Here is a 19588-nt window from a genome sequence, read left to right on the forward strand (position 1 = left end):
TCGACATCATTTACCTCGATTTTCAAAAGGCTTTTGACAAGGTACCACATGAAAGGCTGCTTAGGAAACTGTGGAACCACGGGGTGGGAAGGGATGTGCACAGATGGATCGAGCACTGGTTGTCGGGTAGACTGCAGAGGGTCGGAGTAAAGGGCCAATATTCTGACTGGCGGGGAGTCACGAGCGGTGTGCCGCAGGGATCGGTGCTGGGGCCGTTACTCTTCAACATATTTATCAATGACCTGGAAAAGGAGGCAAAGTGCGAGGTTATAAAATTTGCAGACGATACCAAACTGTGCGGTAGAGTTAGCTCCAGGGAGGAGTGTGAGGACCTGCAAAGGGATCTAGACAAGCTGGAAGACTGGGCAAACAAATGGCAAATGCGCTTTAATGTGGAAAAATGCAAGGTTATGCATATAGGGAAAAAGAACCCGTTGTTCAGCTACAAATTGGGGGGGGCATTGTTGGGAGAAAGCAATCTTGAGAGAGACTTGGGTGTGCTGGTGGATACATCACTGAAGCCATCTGCACAGTGTGCGGCGGCCTCAAAAAAAGCCAACAGAATGCTGGGCATCATAAAGAGGGGCATAACTACCAGGACGCGGGAAGTCATCATGCCACTGTACCGAGCGATGGTGCGTCCGCATCTGGAATACTGCGTTCAATATTGGTCGCCGTACCTCAAGAAGGACATGGAGGTACTTGAGAGAGTCCAAAGGAGAGCAACGAAACTGGTAAGAGGGCTAGAACACTACCCATATGCTGAGAGGTTGGATAGGCTGGGGCTCTTCTCCCTGGAAAAAAGGAGGCTCAGGGGTGATATGATAGAGACCTTCAAGATCATGAGGGGCATAGAGAGGGTGGATAGGGACAGATTCTTCAGGCTGAAGGGGACAACATGTACGAGGGGGCATTCGGAGAAACTGAAGGGAGATAGGTTCAAAACGAATGCAAGGAAGTTTTTTTTCACCCAGAGGGTCGTGGACACTTGGAATGCGCTACCGGAGGAAGTGATCAGGCAGAGTACGGTACAGGGATTCAAACAGAGACTGGATGGATTCCTGAGGGATAAAGGGATCGTGGGATACTGAGAAAGCTAACCAGAAAATAAATGTAGAAACCCAACCAGGTCGTGCAGGTGCAAGACCGGAGGGCTAGGACTTTGATAGGAAGATAGGACTCAATTAGGAAACCAAGGAGGCATGGGGGCACCTTCTGGTGATTTAGACAGGTCGTGACCTGTTTGGGCTGCCGCGGGAGCGGACTGCTGGGCAGGATGGACCTATGGTCTGACCCAGCAGAGGCACTGCTTATGTTCTTATATCCCCTTTTATGTATTTGAGGCTGGTAATACTTCAAGGGCTGTATGTTAACTTTTTTTATCTTGTTTGTTTTTATATGTCTACATCAGTGTATCGTAAACTGTGTGCCTCCTGAGATTTCAGGTGTGCCGCGGCACACTGGGGAGGAGGAGAGGCGCTGGCTGAATGCCTACATGATATGCCTCTCATGGTGAGAAGCACATCCTGTAGACCAGTGTTTTTTCAACCTTTTTACACCTATGGACCGGCAGAAATAAAAAAAATTATTCTGTGGACTGGCATCGGTCTGTGGACCGGCGGTTGAAGAACACAGGGCTAAGCTGTGGGCCAGACCCCACCCATCTCTACCCAATCTCCACCTTAGACCCCCGCCCCCATAATAGTACTAATTGCACCTTGCACGTCTCGTGCCTCATCTGGAAGCCTTCCCTCTGATGTTGCAACGTCCGAGAGAAGGCTTCCGGTTCAGGCGCAGGATGCCCGTAGGAGCCACTGCCCTGGCTTTGTGCACTGAATCAGTGAGGAAGAGGGAGCTGGCTTGAAGATAACGCCGCATCGATCGCACCGTGGACCGGCGGTTGAAGAACACTGTTTTGGGCCTGATGCACGTGCTGGCCCTGTGGACCGGCAGGAAATTTCTGTGGACCGGCACTGGTCCATGGACCAGTGGTTGAAGAACACTGCTGTAGACAATCAGCCAGCACCAGTACCTCTCCCTCTCTCCGGGCCTCTCCCCTGCTGGCACCCCTCCCTGGCATCTCAGGGGCCGTCTGGAGGGCCTTTGCGCATGCGCAGATGTCGATGTCCATGCACAGTGATGTCCACGCATTTCCAGATGCCTTGAGCAGTGACCACTGCATTTAATGTGCTGCAGCTTGAGAAAGTTTGCGGGACACTGGTCTACATGCATTTATATGATTTGTCATGTCATCTGGACAGAAGTCTCCCTTAAGATAATATAAAACACTTGCAGTGTGTGGTTTGTCATTTGGGGTTTAGCATTTGTAGGTGATCATAATACCCCCTCCCCAACCCAATCATTCCCCCCATGTTATTTGTTCTTTTTTAAAAAATTCTATGGACTTTTGTTTTTGGCCTTTATTTCTTTGGGTCAGTTCAGATTTTTGTTTCTGCATCTTCTTCAGGAAGGTGATGCAACACAGACTGTTCAGAGTCAAAAGAACCGTTGATTGAATTATCTTTACTGAATTTTTTTTTTTTTTTTGCATTTTTACTTTTGGTCTTATTTTTATTGTTGCTTTATCATGAAGAAAGTCATTGGATAATTGCTATTAGTTTTTTCCTCCTCTGCTTGTTTGCAATTGGACCTGCCACTCCTATCTTGTTTTTGGCCAATAAGAGACACCTCTCAGCATCTAGGACACAATATCAGTGCTTCTTCCATCAACACAGAGTTACCTAAAAGTAAGTGTCTTCCCCATAGGAGATAATGTTATTAGATGCCAAAATTTTAGTTTTAATTTTCTTATACACATATTTTCAAGTAGCTGCATGTGAAGAAGAGAAACATTTCTAATTGGTTGAGGCCCTCAGTGATGTATGATCCTGTGACAAGGCCCAGATAAAGCAGTCTTGAGTTCATTTCTTACCAGCTGTGAAGCATCAGTGATGGAATCCAAGATGGAGTCTAGCTCTTCTCCAATGATTTCACCATCTGGGAAGTCATCCACGCTCTCTGGCACAGGCAGACGGTCTGAGGTAGACAGGCTAGTAGGAATTGGAAGAGGAAGGCTTTTGGTTTCAAGGGTGGAAGGGGCAGACACGTCACTAACTGGGATGGAGGTAGCAAGGGGGGCAGGGATACACTGCAGTTCCACAGAGAAATCTACAAAAAAAACAAACAAACATGTAGCAATGTGGATCACTACTTATTATACAAGTTCCTCCAGAGAAGACCAGTACAATACTGCTCACACCAGTTCTCAAGTGTCCCTAAGTCAGTCGTGTTTTCAGGATATGTCTATAATGGAAGTGTGCATTCATTTTTATGAGGATTAGCCAACAATTCAGCTGGCTGACATGGGGGGGGGGGGGAGGAGAGGCCTGGGGACCCCTGGGCTACAAGATAATCTATTTGAAAGTGTGAATTTGACACAGAGACTGGTGGCAACTTATAACCTAACCAATTTATTAAAGCATGAGCTTCAAGAGAAATGGACTCTGATCCTCGAAAGCTCATGTTTCAAAAATTGGTTAGTATATAAATGTGCCACCAGCCTGGGTGTCAATTTTGATACTCAAGATACTCCAGCTAGCATGTTAGAAAAGATGCACAAATACTGTGCAAAGCTTACCCTGAAGGACCTGACTGCCTTTTTAAATATGTAAAATTTATTTTGCTGAATATTCCTCCCATCATCTCTTGACTTCAGTACCCCATGTCCTTGCTTGCTCAGTCTGCCACCTGAATTCCCCAGTCACAAAGCAAAGCCCTAGTGATCAGGTGGTATAGACAGAGAACTATCCTGTTAGGGAATTAGGCTCAATTTTCTCCTTAATCTTCTTACCTATGAGTCCTCAGCTCTTGGTGAATGCATCTAGTGACAGAGAGAACCAATTTGCCCTCTCCTAAGAAAGTATCCTACTCAGAGGGCTCAGGGGTGATATGATAAAGGTCTAAAAAATAATGAGTGGAGTGGAAAGAGTAGATGTGAATCGCTTGTTTACTCTTTCCAAAAATACTTGGGATAGGGGACATGCGCTGAAGCTACTAAGTAGTAAATTTAAAACAAACTGGAGAAAATATTTCTTCACACAACGTATAATTAAACTCTGAAATTTGTTGCTGAAAAATGTGGTGAAATCAGTTAGCTTAGCGGGGTTTAAAAAAGGTTTGGATGATTTCCTAAAAGAGACATCCATAGGCCATTATTGAGATGGATTGGGGAAATCCACTACTTATTCTTAGGATAAGCAGCATAAAATCTGTTTTACTACTTCGGATCTAACTAGGTACTTGGGACCTGGGTTGGCCACCGTTGGAAACAGGATTCTGAGCTTGACGGACCTTCGGTCTGTCCTAGTATGGCAATTCTTATGCACTTAAAAGATGATCACAGGTTATTGAGGCCCCTTTCAAATCTAGGCAGCTTACAGCCAACAGCATTTTCCTTATGTGACAGTGCCACCAAACTTGTGAAAAGAGAGACTGCTGTATTCCCCCAGTGCCATCACTGTATACAACACACAAAGATATTGCATCATTTTTCAATCTTGCCAAATATGAACTCAAGCAGGAATGGGGAATAGAAAATATAGCCAGATAGTAAAATCATCCATCTCCTACCACATCAGCTCTTACTAGAATGCTGTAGAAAACTGTGATCTTGAACAAGTCACAACCCCCCACTGCCTCAGTCACAGACAGATTGGAGTCCTCTGGAGACTGAAATATACCCGCTATACCTGGATACTCTGCTTCGATAGCTTTTGTGCTTGCAGGTGGTATGGAAAGATTAGGTTCTTACCTCGGTAATTTTCTTTCTAGTAGACAGACACTTTATTCCTGAACCTTCAGGTTGTCAACTCCTTCTCATGAGAATTCTTATAGAGAACCTCATTAGCATTCTTTTGCTCTTGCTCCACCTCTCATCTCTCTGGGCTGTCCTTCCAATTCTTCAGTTCGTACCTACTTTTGTTCTTTTTTTTTCAAATATTGTAGTTCCTCCCCAGCTCCTTTTGTTCCAGTCTGTTATAGATGTCTGTGGGTATGCTGTCTTTTGCTTTTATGTTGTTTAGTCGCTCCCTCCTTCGGTTATTTACTTTTTAATTATTAACTATGTACAACCACTTTGAATTTTGATAAGGCAGTATATCAAATTTTAATAAACATGAAATAGAATAGGGAGGGGTATGGGGACGCTCCCTGAGAAACATGTCTGTTCTACTCATATCATTAACATAGAACATATGAATCCAAAACTTAACTATTTGCAATACATAACAAGGTGAAAACAAACCAAGTCACCAACCAGAGCATGGGAGATTCTACAGATCTCCCTTAGATTCTTCAACACAGCAGTCACATCCTCTATTATTGTTAAAACTGGATAAAGGAAAGAAACAAGATGTCCTTATTCCCCAGCACATTCAAAGCAGAAAGCAGGCAAATGGACATCTGACTGGGCAGTCATCAGGAAAAAAAGTGTATGTCTACTAGAAAGATTACCAAGGTAAGAACCTAATCTTTCCTTCTAGTACAGACACTCAAAACCTCCCCCAACCTTCATATAACACACTAAAATTATTGACTATAATCTTTATTACTTCTCTTCTAATGCTTCCTTATTTATTAAAAATTAATTCCAATGTTGGGCGCTTTAATATTATTAATAACTTATCTTTCACCCAACAAAGACATGTATGAACTTATTTTAAATAGATGCCAAATTCATAGCCCGATGGGACCCGTTTTGCCCTTTTTCAGGCTTTTTCAAGGGTTCCATGATAGCGCTGCATCTATCAAAAAACATGAAAACATTAAAAATCAAACCCTCTATACCTCCTTTGGACCTTGCTTCAGCCTCTCTCTTACTGTTTAAAAGTTCTACAAATACTTAGTCACTGCACCTGTCACACTTTGCAATGTGCACCCCAGCTATATATGCAGGTGTCCATCAACAGGATCATCCATGTGGAGATGCAAAGAGGAACTTCTCTGGTTAGAGATTGAGGCTCCAACCACCAGGCTAGACTGATGTGTTTCCGCTGTCCAAGGTAACTGCCACTGGAGCGCATCTCTCTGCAGGCATTAGCAGAAGAGCAGTGCATTCTGGAGTGCCTGCAAGTGCGCCCTTGCCCAGGGGACATCTATGGTTGCAACCATCGATTCCAGCACCTGCAAATAATGTCAGACCGTCAGAGCCATCTCACTTTGAAACTCCCATATCCGACGCATAATCTTCTCTCTGTGTGGGCTTCCAGGAGGAACACCTTGTGCTCCCTTGGGTCAAACCGGACTCTCAAATACTCCAAGATCTGCTTCGGTTCCAGGCAGCTTTTCCAAAAGTTGACCACCCAGCCCAGCTTTTGCAGAAGCTGAATCACTCTTTGAACAGCAAGCCTGCCTTCAGATTCGGACTGTGCTCTTATCAGGCAATCATCCAGATACAGATGTACTTGTACACCTACTCTTTGCAGGTATGCTGCAACTACAACCATCACCTTAGTGAAGGTCCTTGGTGCCGTGGCTAGCCAAAATGGTAAGAGCGCAACTGGAAGTAATGCTGCAGCACATGGAAACACAAGAACTTCCTGTGCTCTGGAAAAATGGGAATGTGCAGATAGTCCTCTATCAAATTCAGCGAGGTGAAAAATTCCCCAGGTGCCACTGAAACAATTACTGACCTCACCGTCTCCATCTAGAAATGGGGTTAATTGAGGCACATTTACTGCCTTGAGGTCTAGAATCAGCCATCAGTCTTCTGAGCCTTTCTTGGGCACTATGAAATATACAGAGTATCTGCCAGAGCCCAAGGCTTCCTCTGGTACAGATTCTATGACTTCCAGATCAAGCAACCTTTGCACTGTTGCTCAGACTTTAGACAGCTTTTTCCAGGTTCCCAGTCAGAGTGTCCAGAAAAAGGTCCGGGAGACAATGAAAGAGGTTGAGCTTGTACCTCTTCTGTATAATGCCCAGTACCCAGCGGTCTGTAGTGATTACTGCCCATGTTCCCCAAAAGGCTGAGAATCTCCCTTTGATGCATGGAGGCTGAGATGATGGCTTAGCATCATAACTGCTTCTTGGGACCTGTTGTGGAGCGAGATCCTGAAGTTTAGGGGCACCTGGCCTCTCCAAATCTTTATCTGGAGCTTTGAAATGATCTCTGGCCCAAAGGCCCTCCCGAAAACTAGCGATATCATCTGGAAGTCTGAAAATTACTACGCCTTGACCCCCTAGGGGTTCAAGATCTGCTGTCTGGTAAAGACTTTGGCTTGCGATCCTGCACACTGGCCATAAGATCACCAGACCTTTTCCAAAGAGTAAATGTCCTTCAAATGGTAATTTACCCAAGGTAAATTACCCACACACCCACTGTCTGATCCATAGCATTCTGCAGGCAAAATGGAATAAGCAGACATTTTGCTCACGACTGAAAAAAAATCATAGAGCAACAGCTACATAATCCATTCCAGACATCAGAAACTGGTGATCACCTCCTGGCCTTTGCCTCCAGATCATGACGTAACAAGCACAGCTGACAAAAGATGCCACTGCAACAGCTTTTAAACATGAGGCCGCAGCTTCAAATAGCTTCTTACGAACAAAACCTAGTCTATGGTCCTGGGCCTCCTGTAATACCACACAGCCTTCACTGGAAAGGAAGGCATTCTTGATAACCCGCACCACCAAGGAGTTTAATTTTGGTGGAACAAAAAGCTAATTAAATGCAGCATCTATTGGACAGAGCTTTGAAATACCCTCTAGGACCTCCCAATGATCCATTAGCATTTTGTAATGTCTTAATGTGAGGAGAAACATATGGTCTGCAATTTTGTACTGCTCATAAATGAGCATTGTGTGGCTGAAGACTGCGGAGTCTATCTTTAATTCCAGGAACAATTCCACGATTACCTTCAAAAGCGCCAAGGACTGTGCACCATCAGGTCCTCTCCAAGATCCAGGGCCTCCACCAGATCCAGATCTGGCCCACCTTACACATGACGCAGCATCTCCTGTTACTGAGGACCCAGCCTAGGAAAGTAAGAGAACTGAATAGAGCCCTTGTCATCTAAGTCCTTCTCCGACTGAACCGCCCCATCCTGAGCATGGCATTGTTGCTGGGGAATTGTGCTCTTAGGAACCTTGCACTTGCAGTTGGGAGGGAAGAAGGCAAAACCATCATGGAGCCACTCAGGCTGAGATCAAGCCTACTGTGGACAGAATCTGGGGCAAGCCTTGCTCCCAAATGACTGGTCCCTTAACTCCTGGATTGTTAGTAAAGGCTGTCCAAGTAGGTGCATTGCAAAGCAGTCTGCTCCTTGGATGCAGACCTCCGACCTAAGAGTCTGCACTCTCCCACATCCAGAGATGTTCCATGACAGGGATCTTCTGTAGCACCGAAAAGCCTCACAAACGGTAAGTAAGAACCAAATTTAAAAGAAAAATAGATACAAGCAGAAAAGACAGGCTCCTACCATCTCGTTTGTAGAGAGACAACTAATAAATTTGGAGTACAGCCCAGAAGAATGGGAGGCAGAGCAAATAAATGCTAATGAGTCTCCTTATAAGAATTCTCATAAGAAGGGGTTGACTAACCGAATGATCAAGAATAAAGTGTCTGTCACACTAAAATTAAGAAATGAAATAAATAGTATTAAGGTGCACACTTCTGGATATGGCCACAGCCAGGGCACATGTTACAGAGAATGTACAAAAGGTACCAAGCCGATTTTGAAATAACTGAATCTGCCAAAATGTTCCTCATCACCTCCTGCTATCTCATTCCTGTGCCTCAGCAGTTGAAATTTTCTTCTACGGGAATAACACAAGCATACCCTTGTCTGAGAAGCTAACCCCATGCTAGGAGATGGCTGGTTCTCCACCTTCTTACAATGCAGAGGCCACAAACTTAAGTGTCATGGGCACCTTTATTTTGGTAGCAATAAAAGTGACCAGTTTTATTGTTAAAAGCTGAGCTTAAAAAAACATGAACTGCTATAATTTCAAGGGTTTGCAGTGGTTAAATTGCCTTTGTTTTTCTACCAATCCTTTAGTAAAAAAAAAAAAGTTGGATAGTAATATACTAATAAAATATATAGGATGATGGGGTCCTACCTGTCTCTATGTCATTGATGGAGCCCAGCCCATTCGATGAGGTCTGCAACAAAAACAAGAGTTACATCTCAGGAACACAGCACATTTCCTTGGTGAATGCACCTCATCTCTGGGGTGCAGGCAAGGCTACCAGTCTGTGCATATCAAGGTATTACATGACGGGGTGGGGGAAAGAAAGAAAGAGAAAAATATGAGTCTCAACATAAAGACCACCTTAGGTCAGTTCTTCCCAATCTCTTTGGTGCCTGGAACCCATGATTATAGCCCAATAAAATGTGTATGACCACCTGAAGAATAATGATGTTACCTCTGGAGAGTCAGCCTAGGTCATGATCTTAAAAGCAGGTTTTGTGACTCTACTTGGGGACCTAACCCATAGTTTAGGAAGGGGGTTTGCCTTAGGGGCTGTCACACAGAACAAGCTGGGTTCAAAACCGGACTCGGGTCTTTTGTTCCCTTCGTCAGCTGGAGCCAGAAATGCTGCAGAGATAGCTTTCTCGGCTTCTCAATGAGGGAGGGAGTCATTGTCACTGTATAATAGTAACACCTAATAGCTAGATTTAGGACCGTTTTCAAGGTTACTGATGCAGCCCTGGTATGTAACGCCCCTCCCAGCTGAGAATTGTCACTGCACTGACTGAACTAAATGGAGTTATAAGGAAAAAATGTCTCAGGTAGCTATGAAATATATATAAATATTATACTGTTTTCACAGACTATATAATGTAGCACAAGCTACCCTCAGGCACTTCAAAGCCCACATGCTTCCCCAAGAGGGAGGAAGACATTACATTACATTAGTGACTTCTATTCCGCCAATACCTTGCAGTTCTAGGCAGATTACAAAAGATGATAACTGGACATTTCCAGGAAAATTATAGGTTAGGGTGCTAATTACATGGTTGAGACTTAGCTGGGAAATTTACAAGACTGGGAATAGTCAAGGAGATGTATTCGTTTTTCTTGATACATTTTCAGAATAGCAGGGGTTTAATTTCCTTTCGGAATGTTTTGGAGTCAGTCGCTGCTGTCAGCATGTTGGAAAGGTGGTGATCTAGTTTCACTGCTCGTGTTAATAGTAGATTGTCGTACATCTTCTTGCGCTGTGTGCCTTTGATTGGGGGGTGGGTAAATGGGATCTGAGTTCTCTTTGGTCTGGTTGATTTGTTCCGGTTTAGGCAATCGATTAGGTAGGTGGGGTAGTGACGTTCATTACTCTGAATAATAGACAGTAAAATTTGAATAGTATTTGCACTTGTGTAGGGAGCCAGTGTGAGTCTAGGTATGCGGTGCTGATGTGGTCATATTTGCTTAGTGAGTAGATCAGTCCGAGGACTGTGTTTTGTACTGTCTGTAATTATTTTGTCATGCTTACGGGGTGCATGGCAGGTAGAGGATGTTGCAGTAGTCCAAAAGTCCCAAGACTAGGGACTGGACTACGAGACCCTGCTCTGATGAAACTTTCAGTGTTTTAAACAAAGCAAAATAGAATGACACGGTAAATATCTGATCCAAAAAGAGTGTTTATTCCACACTGTGGTCAAAAAGAAATATCATCAAAACAGCTTTATAGCATATAATCCAAAATGGCCTCTGCAACAAAGTTCTAGTACCCTGGAACAGGAGGGACTTGATTGTTCAGTTTCAAACTACTGTGGCAGCAAAGCCCCTCCAACCAAAATTCATAAATCTGCTTCTTTCCAAAAGACAGCTTTAAAACAGTTCAAGCAAAGCAAAAGATTCAGGGCTTTAGCATTCCCCAAACATATTCCTCTTAAAATTTTCTTTCTCACCTAGACAAAAGTTAAGTGCAGCTGACCTTCAGCTCCTGTGAGATGCAGGAATGAGAATTAGAGAATCCACCTGAAGTTAGCAGTTCATAAAATGCTCACTACATTCCCACGCCTAAGATGACTGGTGAATTCTCCCCAAATTCTCTAATGCCTCTTTAGTACTTCATATAAATGAGGAAAATGAAAAAAAACAAAACAAAACACAAACACACTTTCAAACAGTTCAATAACCAGATCTCTATTTGTACTGGTTCAGTCCTTCAGTTTCTCAGCTTCCGAAACTTGCAGGCCCCGCTGGAACTGCCACTGCACACAGGGGGAAAAAAAGGAATCTTCAAAAAGGCAAAAGCAAAGCTTTCACAAAAACAAACTTTAGTGCTTCTGTGCCACACTCAAGATAGTTAGTTTCACTAACTTACAGTTTCACAGTCTTTGTATCCAAAAATACAGCTCCCAAACTAAGCACTGCCTTAGCACAGTAGTAAAAGAAAAAAAACACTTTTAAACCGAAAAAGAATCAACTCACATCCATTATCTCAGTCTTGTTGCTCAGGAGTGCTCATAACCTCCATTGGTTCAATACCATTCTCCTTCTCTGGCAGCAGAGTCCTCAGGTTCCAGCATGGCAATGTCCTCTGGCTGGACCAAATCAGGAGCTTCTTCAAGTGAGTCTATTCCCTCTGCCTGCCTTCTCTCTGTCTGAGACTCCCAGGCTTCAAGCTGCCTGCCTGTGTAGGTACCCCACCCAGCACTATGTGGGGGAGGGCTATAGCTCTGCTGCTTAGCTCTTCCCCTGCTTAGCCAGCAATTTCACGAGTGTGGAATTTAAAGGGGACAAACCCTGTTTCCTAGGTGAATTTCTGAAGGCATTTCCTGGCAGTTTATCAGGCAAAACTACTGTTCTCTGGCTCAGTATAGGGGTTAAATTCAGATGACTGAGTTTCAGAACTACACTGATCAGCTCTTGTTAACTTAACCTGTGTGTGTTTAGCAGATTAACCTGGCACAAGGCTGGTATTAGGGCTGGACAATACACATAGAGCACTGGATTCTAGCCCTAGTTCTGATTGTGCTGTAAACCCAAAGGAAGATGAAAGTTGGAACTCACACCATCAAGTTACTGCTCAGACCATTCCAATCAGTTGCTAGCTCAAAAAAAGAAGAGATAAACAACAAAATAAAACAATAAGAGACAGAGAAACAAAATAATATACCTGATTTCTTAAGCTTGTCGATGTTCCATTACTGAGTAGCCCAAAGGCATCCAACTCCTGCAAAGTGAAGAAAGAGAAAAACCATGTGAAAAGCAAGCAGCTTCCTGTGACAGAAGGCCACCTTAGCTCCTGGGCAGACAGAATCCCTTCCCACCACGTATCCAAGACACCCAAAAAGCCTCACTCTATAAGTCTGACAACTTTTTCACTTTTTTTTTCCATTTATGCTTCTGCTTTAGCCAGATGAGCTAGAAGGCTGCAATGGAGTGATGTGTACTGTCAATGACATGTGACCGAGAAGGTGTAACATCTGACATGCGAAAGTGCATTAAAGGGTGGAGACTGTTTGACACAGGTGAATGAGATTGCAGACTATTTTGGTAGAAAATCTCAATGCTGAGTAATATCCAAGAGAGCCCCTATGAACTCCAATGCCTAAAAAGCGTGCCTAAAAAGCGTACAGATGTGACTTTTGGTAGTTAATAGCAAACCAAGCAGTTCCAGGAGATGAATTGTTGAGTTGATGGCACACCGAGTTGTGCGCGATAATGAAACACCGATAAACCGGTTGTTTAAGTAGGGAAATATATGAAATCCCTATGTGCGAAGGGCTGCCACCACTACCACTAGGCATTTTGTGAAGACTCGAAGGGCCAAAACCAATCCCTAAGGGCAAGACTTTGTATTCAAAGTCTGTCGAGAACCAATGCAAAAGTGAAGATACTTTCTATGAGCAGGTAGGATTGATATGCGAGTGTAGGCCTCTGAGATATCTAGAGAGCAAAGCCAATTGCCCTTTTCCAGTAGAGATAGAAGGGTTTCCAGAGAAACCATGCAAAACTTCTTCTTCAACAAGTATTTGTTTAGGCCCCAGAGGTCTAAAATAGGTCGAAGGCATCCGGTTTTTCATGGTATTAAGAAATATTTTGAGTAGAATCCCTAGCCTCTCTCCTGCAAAGGAACAGGTTCTGTTGCTTTTAGATGGAGAAGAGCCATGAGTTCTTGGTGAAGGCCAGTCTTCTGGAGGGAGCTGAAAGGATACTTTTGATGGGCGGTTTGGAAGTTTTCTGATCAAGCATAAGGCATAGCCTTCAGTGACAACTCGAAGCACCCACTGATCTGTTGTGATAAGAGTTCAATGTTCATGGAATTAGAGTAATCTGATGGGAAGACTGGGTAGAAGAAGCATGGAAACATCGACAATGCTCTCTAGAAAGGAGTTAAAAGGATGACTAATTGCACTGAGATTGAAGTTGTGATTTCTGTTGGAATCTGCCCTCAAAATGTTCACAGATATTTATGTTATCTAGGCTTGCTGCTCAATGACACAGTGTCATTGAGCAGCAAGCCTAGATAACATAAATATCTGGTTGATGCAGAATATCTTCTAGATGAAGAAGATTGAGAGGTTTGTGGTTTAGATAAGATCAAAAACATACAGATGCTTTGATTTTATCTGCAACCTCTTCAATCCTATCACCATAGAGGTAGTCTCTCCTTCACAAGGAAGGATTGGAAGGCATTCTTGAACCAAAGTTTCCAGATCAGAAATGCTTAAGCCAGGCCAAATGGCGCATTGCAATTGCTACAGCAGATGTTCAGATAGAAACATCAAATGCATCAAAAATTCCTCTAGCCATATACTTTCTTGCAATGAACAAGTTCTTAGAAAATCGTTGAAACTGTTTTAAATTTATCTGGGGGAAGGAATTCCTCAAATTCTGACAGTTATTTAAGGATTTAAAATAAATGGATGTGTAGAACTAGTAGTCCATAATCCTGGCTTCTCTGCCTAGAGGAGAAGTAGCATAAAATCATGAGCTGTGTGAACATTTTGAGGGCAGATTCCACAACTAATGAATGACGTTGAACTTGAGTTTTGTAAAAAATCCTGGAAACTTTTTAATTCTATACATAGAAGTATGGATGCTATACCAGATGTTAGGTAATGCCTACAAGGAGACATCAGCTGGAAGGGAGTGGTGTTCGGTGCATCAACACTATGCGTCAAGGAATTTGAAGCTTGGGAGGAGAACACAGTGTCCTTTCTAGGCAGCGCCAAGCCTTCTTACATGCTGCGTCCCTTGATGCTCAAGGAATAGATGAAGATGATGTAGAGTCCTGCCTCAGTAAGGAGCCCAATGCCTGAAGCTCTGGATGCGATGGACAGGACATTGGAATATCAGGCGGGGAAGTTGAACTCCTGGATGAGTCGCTGATTGTTCAAGCCTATTCTTATCTTACATTTAGGAAATTATTGAACACTCACCTATTTGATAAACAAGAATGTTGATATTTAAGAAGCTATTTTTTATTAGGCTCTGTATTTTAAATGTACTTTTTATCTGATGCTTTATTTAATGGATGTAGTAGTTATAATAGTTGTGTTTTTTGAAACTGTATTTTTTAACTGAAATGTTTTCAGTTCTTCTGTTGTGAACCACCTAGAACTGCTGGTGGGGCGGTATACAAGAAAATAAATTATTTTAATTATTATGTCAGTGCACTCAGTGCTGATGTTGGTGCCAAAGTCATAGGAGGCTGGATGTTGGGTTCCAAGTCTTCCATCATGCTCAAAGTCGATGCTGACGCAGTACCAAAAGGTTTTTGAACTGAAATTTGGGGGGACTAAAAACAATAACAAACATCAGTGGGGGATAATGGCATACAGAAATAGGGGAAACAATATGAAAGTGAAAAGGACACGATGGGTAGGAATCCCCACGGTGGTTTTGCTTTCTTTGCTGCTTATCTTTGTCCTGATGTTTGTTATTGTTTTTACTCTCTAGCACACAGTATCTTGGATGCAATTTAGCAATTTCATCTGTTGTGGCTCAAACCAAACGGTACGTTTCAATTTGCCCTCTCTGGCACTATATATCTTTCAACACCATCAGCTTCACTCCTATGCATTTTTTCACCCACACAGGCTTTCATTCACCCTTTAGCAGGTAGATCGTATATACTGGTCTTTGACCTGGGGGCCACCATGAGAGTGGACTGCTGGGCACGATGGACCACTGGTCTGACCCAGCAGTGGCAATTCTTATGTTCTTATGATATTTAAATCACTTTTCAGACATTAGCTCTTAGCTTTTTCTCTAGCAGTTTGCGCCTTAGATTTCGCACCAAATCATATGTTCTCTCATCACATTTCTTTATTTACACCACTCCACCATGTCACTTTTTTCACATATCAAATGCTGTGACCCACAGACTGTGCCATGCACTCCTGTCCCCTCAGAGACTGAGGTGGCCCAGGATGAGAAAGGAAAGAGCATGACCCATAAACCAGCCTTCCATCCTTCCAAGTGCCTTAATCTCCCCTGTGATAAAGTACAGGAACACAAGTTGGGGGAGGGGAAGTTTCCAAACAGTTAAAATAAAGCCCAAGCTAAACAGGCTCTGTTCATTTCCTGACCACCGGGGGAGCCCAAGAACCCAGAAACTTGTCCCACAGTCTGGAAATTTGGGGCTAGGCCAGACATGGGCAAACTATGGCCCGCGGGCCATATCCGGCCTGTTTAGATGTTTAAACCGGCCCACGGGCCATCCGGCCCTTCTCCATGACTGGTGTGTGGAAGGAGCGAGAGCGTCGCCGCCACTGACCTCCATCCACTTGTGGCAGGCGCGAGCTGCAGCGCTTTAGAGAGCTGCTCACTGTGCTCTTCTCCTGAAAGCTGCTGGACTAAGAAAAATAAAGGGAGAGCTGCTACTGGACTGGGGGGGGGGCTGGGAAGCTGCTGGCCTAAGGAAAATAAAGGGTGAGCTGCTACTGGACCTGGAGGGAGGGAGAAGGAGAGATGCTGCTGGGAGAGGAGGAGGGGAAGGGAAGAGAGTTACTGTTGGATAGGGGGGGGAGGAGGGAAGGGGTACTGCTGGACAGGGAAAAAGGAAGGAAACAGCTGGCAGGGAGATTAGAGGAGGGGAAGGGATCAGGGTGGAATGGAGAAATCAGATGAGGGAAAGGGGAGAGACAAAGGAATGAGAAAGTAGAGAGAGATTGATGCTGGGAACGGGGTCAGCAGAGAAATAAGGAGAGAGGGACAAAGATGCAAGATCTGGTGTAGGAGAGATAAAAATGAGAGCAGTGAAACTGGAATGAATCATGAAAAAAGGAGAGAGGGGGCGCAGGCTGGATGGAAAAGGGTGAGGGACATAGAAAGAAGTCAGATACCATATGGAAGGGGGAGAGGGCAGACAGTGGATGGAAAGAGCAGATGCTAGATTGAAGAGAAGGCAGACGCTGGAAGGAAGAGAGTGAAAAGAAGATGAAAGCAGAAACCAGAGACAATAGTCTGCTCTTTGGGGGAGGGGGTTCTTTCTTTCTGCCTTAGCCCTTTCTGTTACCATCATCATTCTGCGGCGGATCAGAACCCGGCCGCCCCCCCCCCCCCCCCCAGGATTGCCCGGCCCCTCTTGCAAATTTAAGAACCCATTGTGGCTCACGAGTCAAAAAGTTTGCCCACCTCTGGGCTAGGCACATACTCCTTAAACAGGTAGACAGCCTGGTTAGAGGGGAGGAGGACAAAAGAGCAGAATTACACACTGCTAAGAGCCAGAGACTGCCGAGGCTATGGAAATAGGCAGCAGTGTCTCGCAGCAGGAAAGCTAGGAGTTTGAGGCACGCACAGCACAGCTGATGGAATTGGACTGGGAAGCTGACATTGATAGTGCACAGGAGAAAGCCATGGAAGTCAGTTAAGCCAAGGCAAGTAGTTTTGCTTTAGAAATAATACTGTGCTACTGAGCTGTGCTGAAGCCACTTAAAAAGAAGAAAAAAGTATCAGAATGTTTTTTTTTTCTTCAGCTATTTTTTTTGTGTGTGTGTGTGGAGGGGGTGGTTTCTGGACTTTAACAGCAGTAGAGTTGTTTGGGAGAGGGTCTGCTAAACCAGGGCGGGTAAGAGGTTTGTGTGTAAGCACAAAGATATAGACTCCACAAATCTTCCACAACGCTGAGAGTGCTAGTGTGTGGCCTAGGGTACAAAAAGGCTATTGTTGATTGGCCGTTAAGAAGTTTGGAGTTTTTGCGCAAAAGAATTGTATAAAAGGCTGAGAGAGCCAAGATGCCATTTCCTGCAGGGCTGGTCAGTGACAATGCTCACTCGCAAACTTAAACACATATACTCTTATAGGATCCCAGAAGAAGGTTGTCAAATGCTGAAACACGGACCATGTCGGGTCCGTGCCACAGACTTTTTACTGTGTATCAATTGGATATAATCAAGCACATGAATTGCTTTTACATGTGAAGACTTAATTTTGAACAATAAAACTGATTCTCGAGATCATCGTTTCCACAGTTCTTATTTGCTTTTGATTCTCTCCTTCTCACTGTGGAATCATTTGGTGACTTTTCCTACTCATGGAATTGGGAGTACTTGATATAGAAACCAAGAAAGTGTGGGTGTAGAAATGTCGGGGAGGTATTTTCTGTCTTCTCTACAAGAGTGGATACTTGTTTATTTAGAATAATAAGTGACAGAGATTCTCTGTATATATTCTATATAGGAAAAAAAAAAAGTAAGACTAGTGTTCCAAATTTGGCTCTTTACTGTAAAGCAGTAAAATGGTTGCAAAACACAGACCATAAATTGTGGGTTCAAATCAAACGGGGGTCAGTGGGGTCAACTAGACTGGGTTATCATATAGTTATCAAAAATACATAGGCCTCTGCAGATTTGGGATGGTATAAGCAAGACAGACTTTCGATTAATCTAAACTTCTATCGTATCAAGCAGCCTTATGGGGCAAAGACCTAGAAAAACTAATCACACTCACAAACAATTATGGAGAATTTAGGAAACACCTAAAAACATTCCTGTTCTCGAAATACCTAGGTAACGAACAAGAACAATAGCCCCCTACGCAATCCCACCCAAATCTGATCTTGTAAACTGCTAACCCCTAATCACTAACAATGAATGCTCCATTCAATTTATGGAATTTTCTAATCCATTGTAAACCACACGGTACTTCATGGTCCTGCAGTATTATTATTGTTAATGCTGTTACTATCAGATGAACACTGCCATACTCTGTAAGTAGCTGTCTGTTCAGTTTCTCTTTATTGTAAACCGCCTAGAAGTCGCAAGATTGTTGGCGGTATATAAAAATAAAGTTATTATTATTATTATTAAACATTTGCCAGTGGTGAATAATCTTCTGTTTGGGGCCTTCTATCTAATAGCAGTGGAAGAACAAGGGATTGGGGCAGATGGGACAACTGGTTGAGGAAACTACTCTGATGGAATTTAATACCCTAGCTCATACACAACTTTCAACCTAACATTTCTACGCCTACACACAGTTGGCCCATTTTTCAAATAGCAAGATTATTATGAGAAGGTTGATGGCAAATAATACTTTTCAGAAAGACATATGTGAGAGTTTGTGGGTAATAAGGGGTTAGTTGCTGTCTTTTGCAAATATTTTAGGGATTTATTACTGGGAGAGAGGTTGCTCATGGGAAGAGCTAAGAGGACGAGCTAAGGATCCATTATGATGGGAGGGACTGGGATAAGATGCAGGGAGCATTAGCTAAAGCATCTGTTGCAATTAATATAATGCAGAGCAATGCAGAGAAATTTCAATTCTGGGTTTGAACTGGGTCAGGTAGCATGGGACCCGGGTATCTTGCTACTTAACAGAGTAATCCCATGTGACTATAGCTTACCTGGGCTCTCTTGTAAGCTTTACGAACTTTTAACCCCAGCTTCTGCGCCAGCTCCTTTCCCAGGTTAATGACACTCTCATCCTGCAAAAGAGAAAAGCTCCTGTGATTCTTTTCCTCTTGAGCAGAGACTCCCCCTTTCCTTTCCACAGAGGGAACACAAGCTGCATATTGCATTGGAAGAACAATTACTAACCAACGCAGCCTGAAGGCATGGACCAGATGAGACAGTGGCTCAGGGTGCCTTCACAACGGCTTGTTTTGCTCACTGCTGTACTTCTCACACGCACCACCTTCTCCATATCTCTCCCTCCACTTTCCCCCCTGGTCTGGCATCTCCCCTCTCTCTCAGCCCTCCTTCACCTCCTCAAGCTTTTTCCACCCCCAATTATCTTCAAATCTCTTTCTCTTTAGGAGGTTGCCAGCAGCAGCAACAAACATGCGCTACCAGTAACCTGACCCAGAGCTTTTCCTCTCGCCCACATGGAAACAGGAAGCTGAAATCAGAGGAAAGGCTCAGGGTCAGGTTACAGATAGCGCATGTACGAGTATTGCTGCTGCTGCTGCCACCAGCAACCTCTAAAGAGAGATTTGAAGGTAAATTGGGAGTGAGGGGTTTGAATAGGGGAGATACTAAACTCAAGGAGGAGGATTTGAGAGTCCAAACTTGGGAAAGAGCTGCTGGCCCAGGTGCGGGAAGGCTGGACCCCAGAGGGGTGGGGGTATGAAAACAGAAGGAGAGTTGTTGAACTCCCCCCAGGGTGGAAGGAAGAGACACTGGATCAC

General features: G+C 43.9%; 1 protein-coding gene across 6 annotated transcripts in view; it reads right to left on the reverse strand.

The window, feature by feature from the left end:
* ZC3H7B (zinc finger CCCH-type containing 7B) overlaps positions 1-19588 on the reverse strand; it is a 204980-nt gene that overhangs the window by 123701 nt on the left and 61691 nt on the right. For all 6 annotated transcript variants that reach the window (XM_033929400.1, XM_033929398.1, XM_033929404.1 and 3 more), the window contains 4 exons: positions 18806-18886; positions 12128-12184; positions 9121-9163; positions 2933-3168 (listed from right to left, as the gene is read on the reverse strand). In XM_033929400.1, coding sequence (XP_033785291.1) covers positions 2933-3168; positions 9121-9163; positions 12128-12184; positions 18806-18886 — 417 coding nt within the window. The remainder of the gene's footprint in view (positions 1-2932; positions 3169-9120; positions 9164-12127; positions 12185-18805; positions 18887-19588) is intronic.

This window comes from Geotrypetes seraphini, chromosome 2 (assembly GCF_902459505.1).
Source record: "Geotrypetes seraphini chromosome 2, aGeoSer1.1, whole genome shotgun sequence".
Taxonomy (NCBI): domain Eukaryota; kingdom Metazoa; phylum Chordata; class Amphibia; order Gymnophiona; family Dermophiidae; genus Geotrypetes; species Geotrypetes seraphini.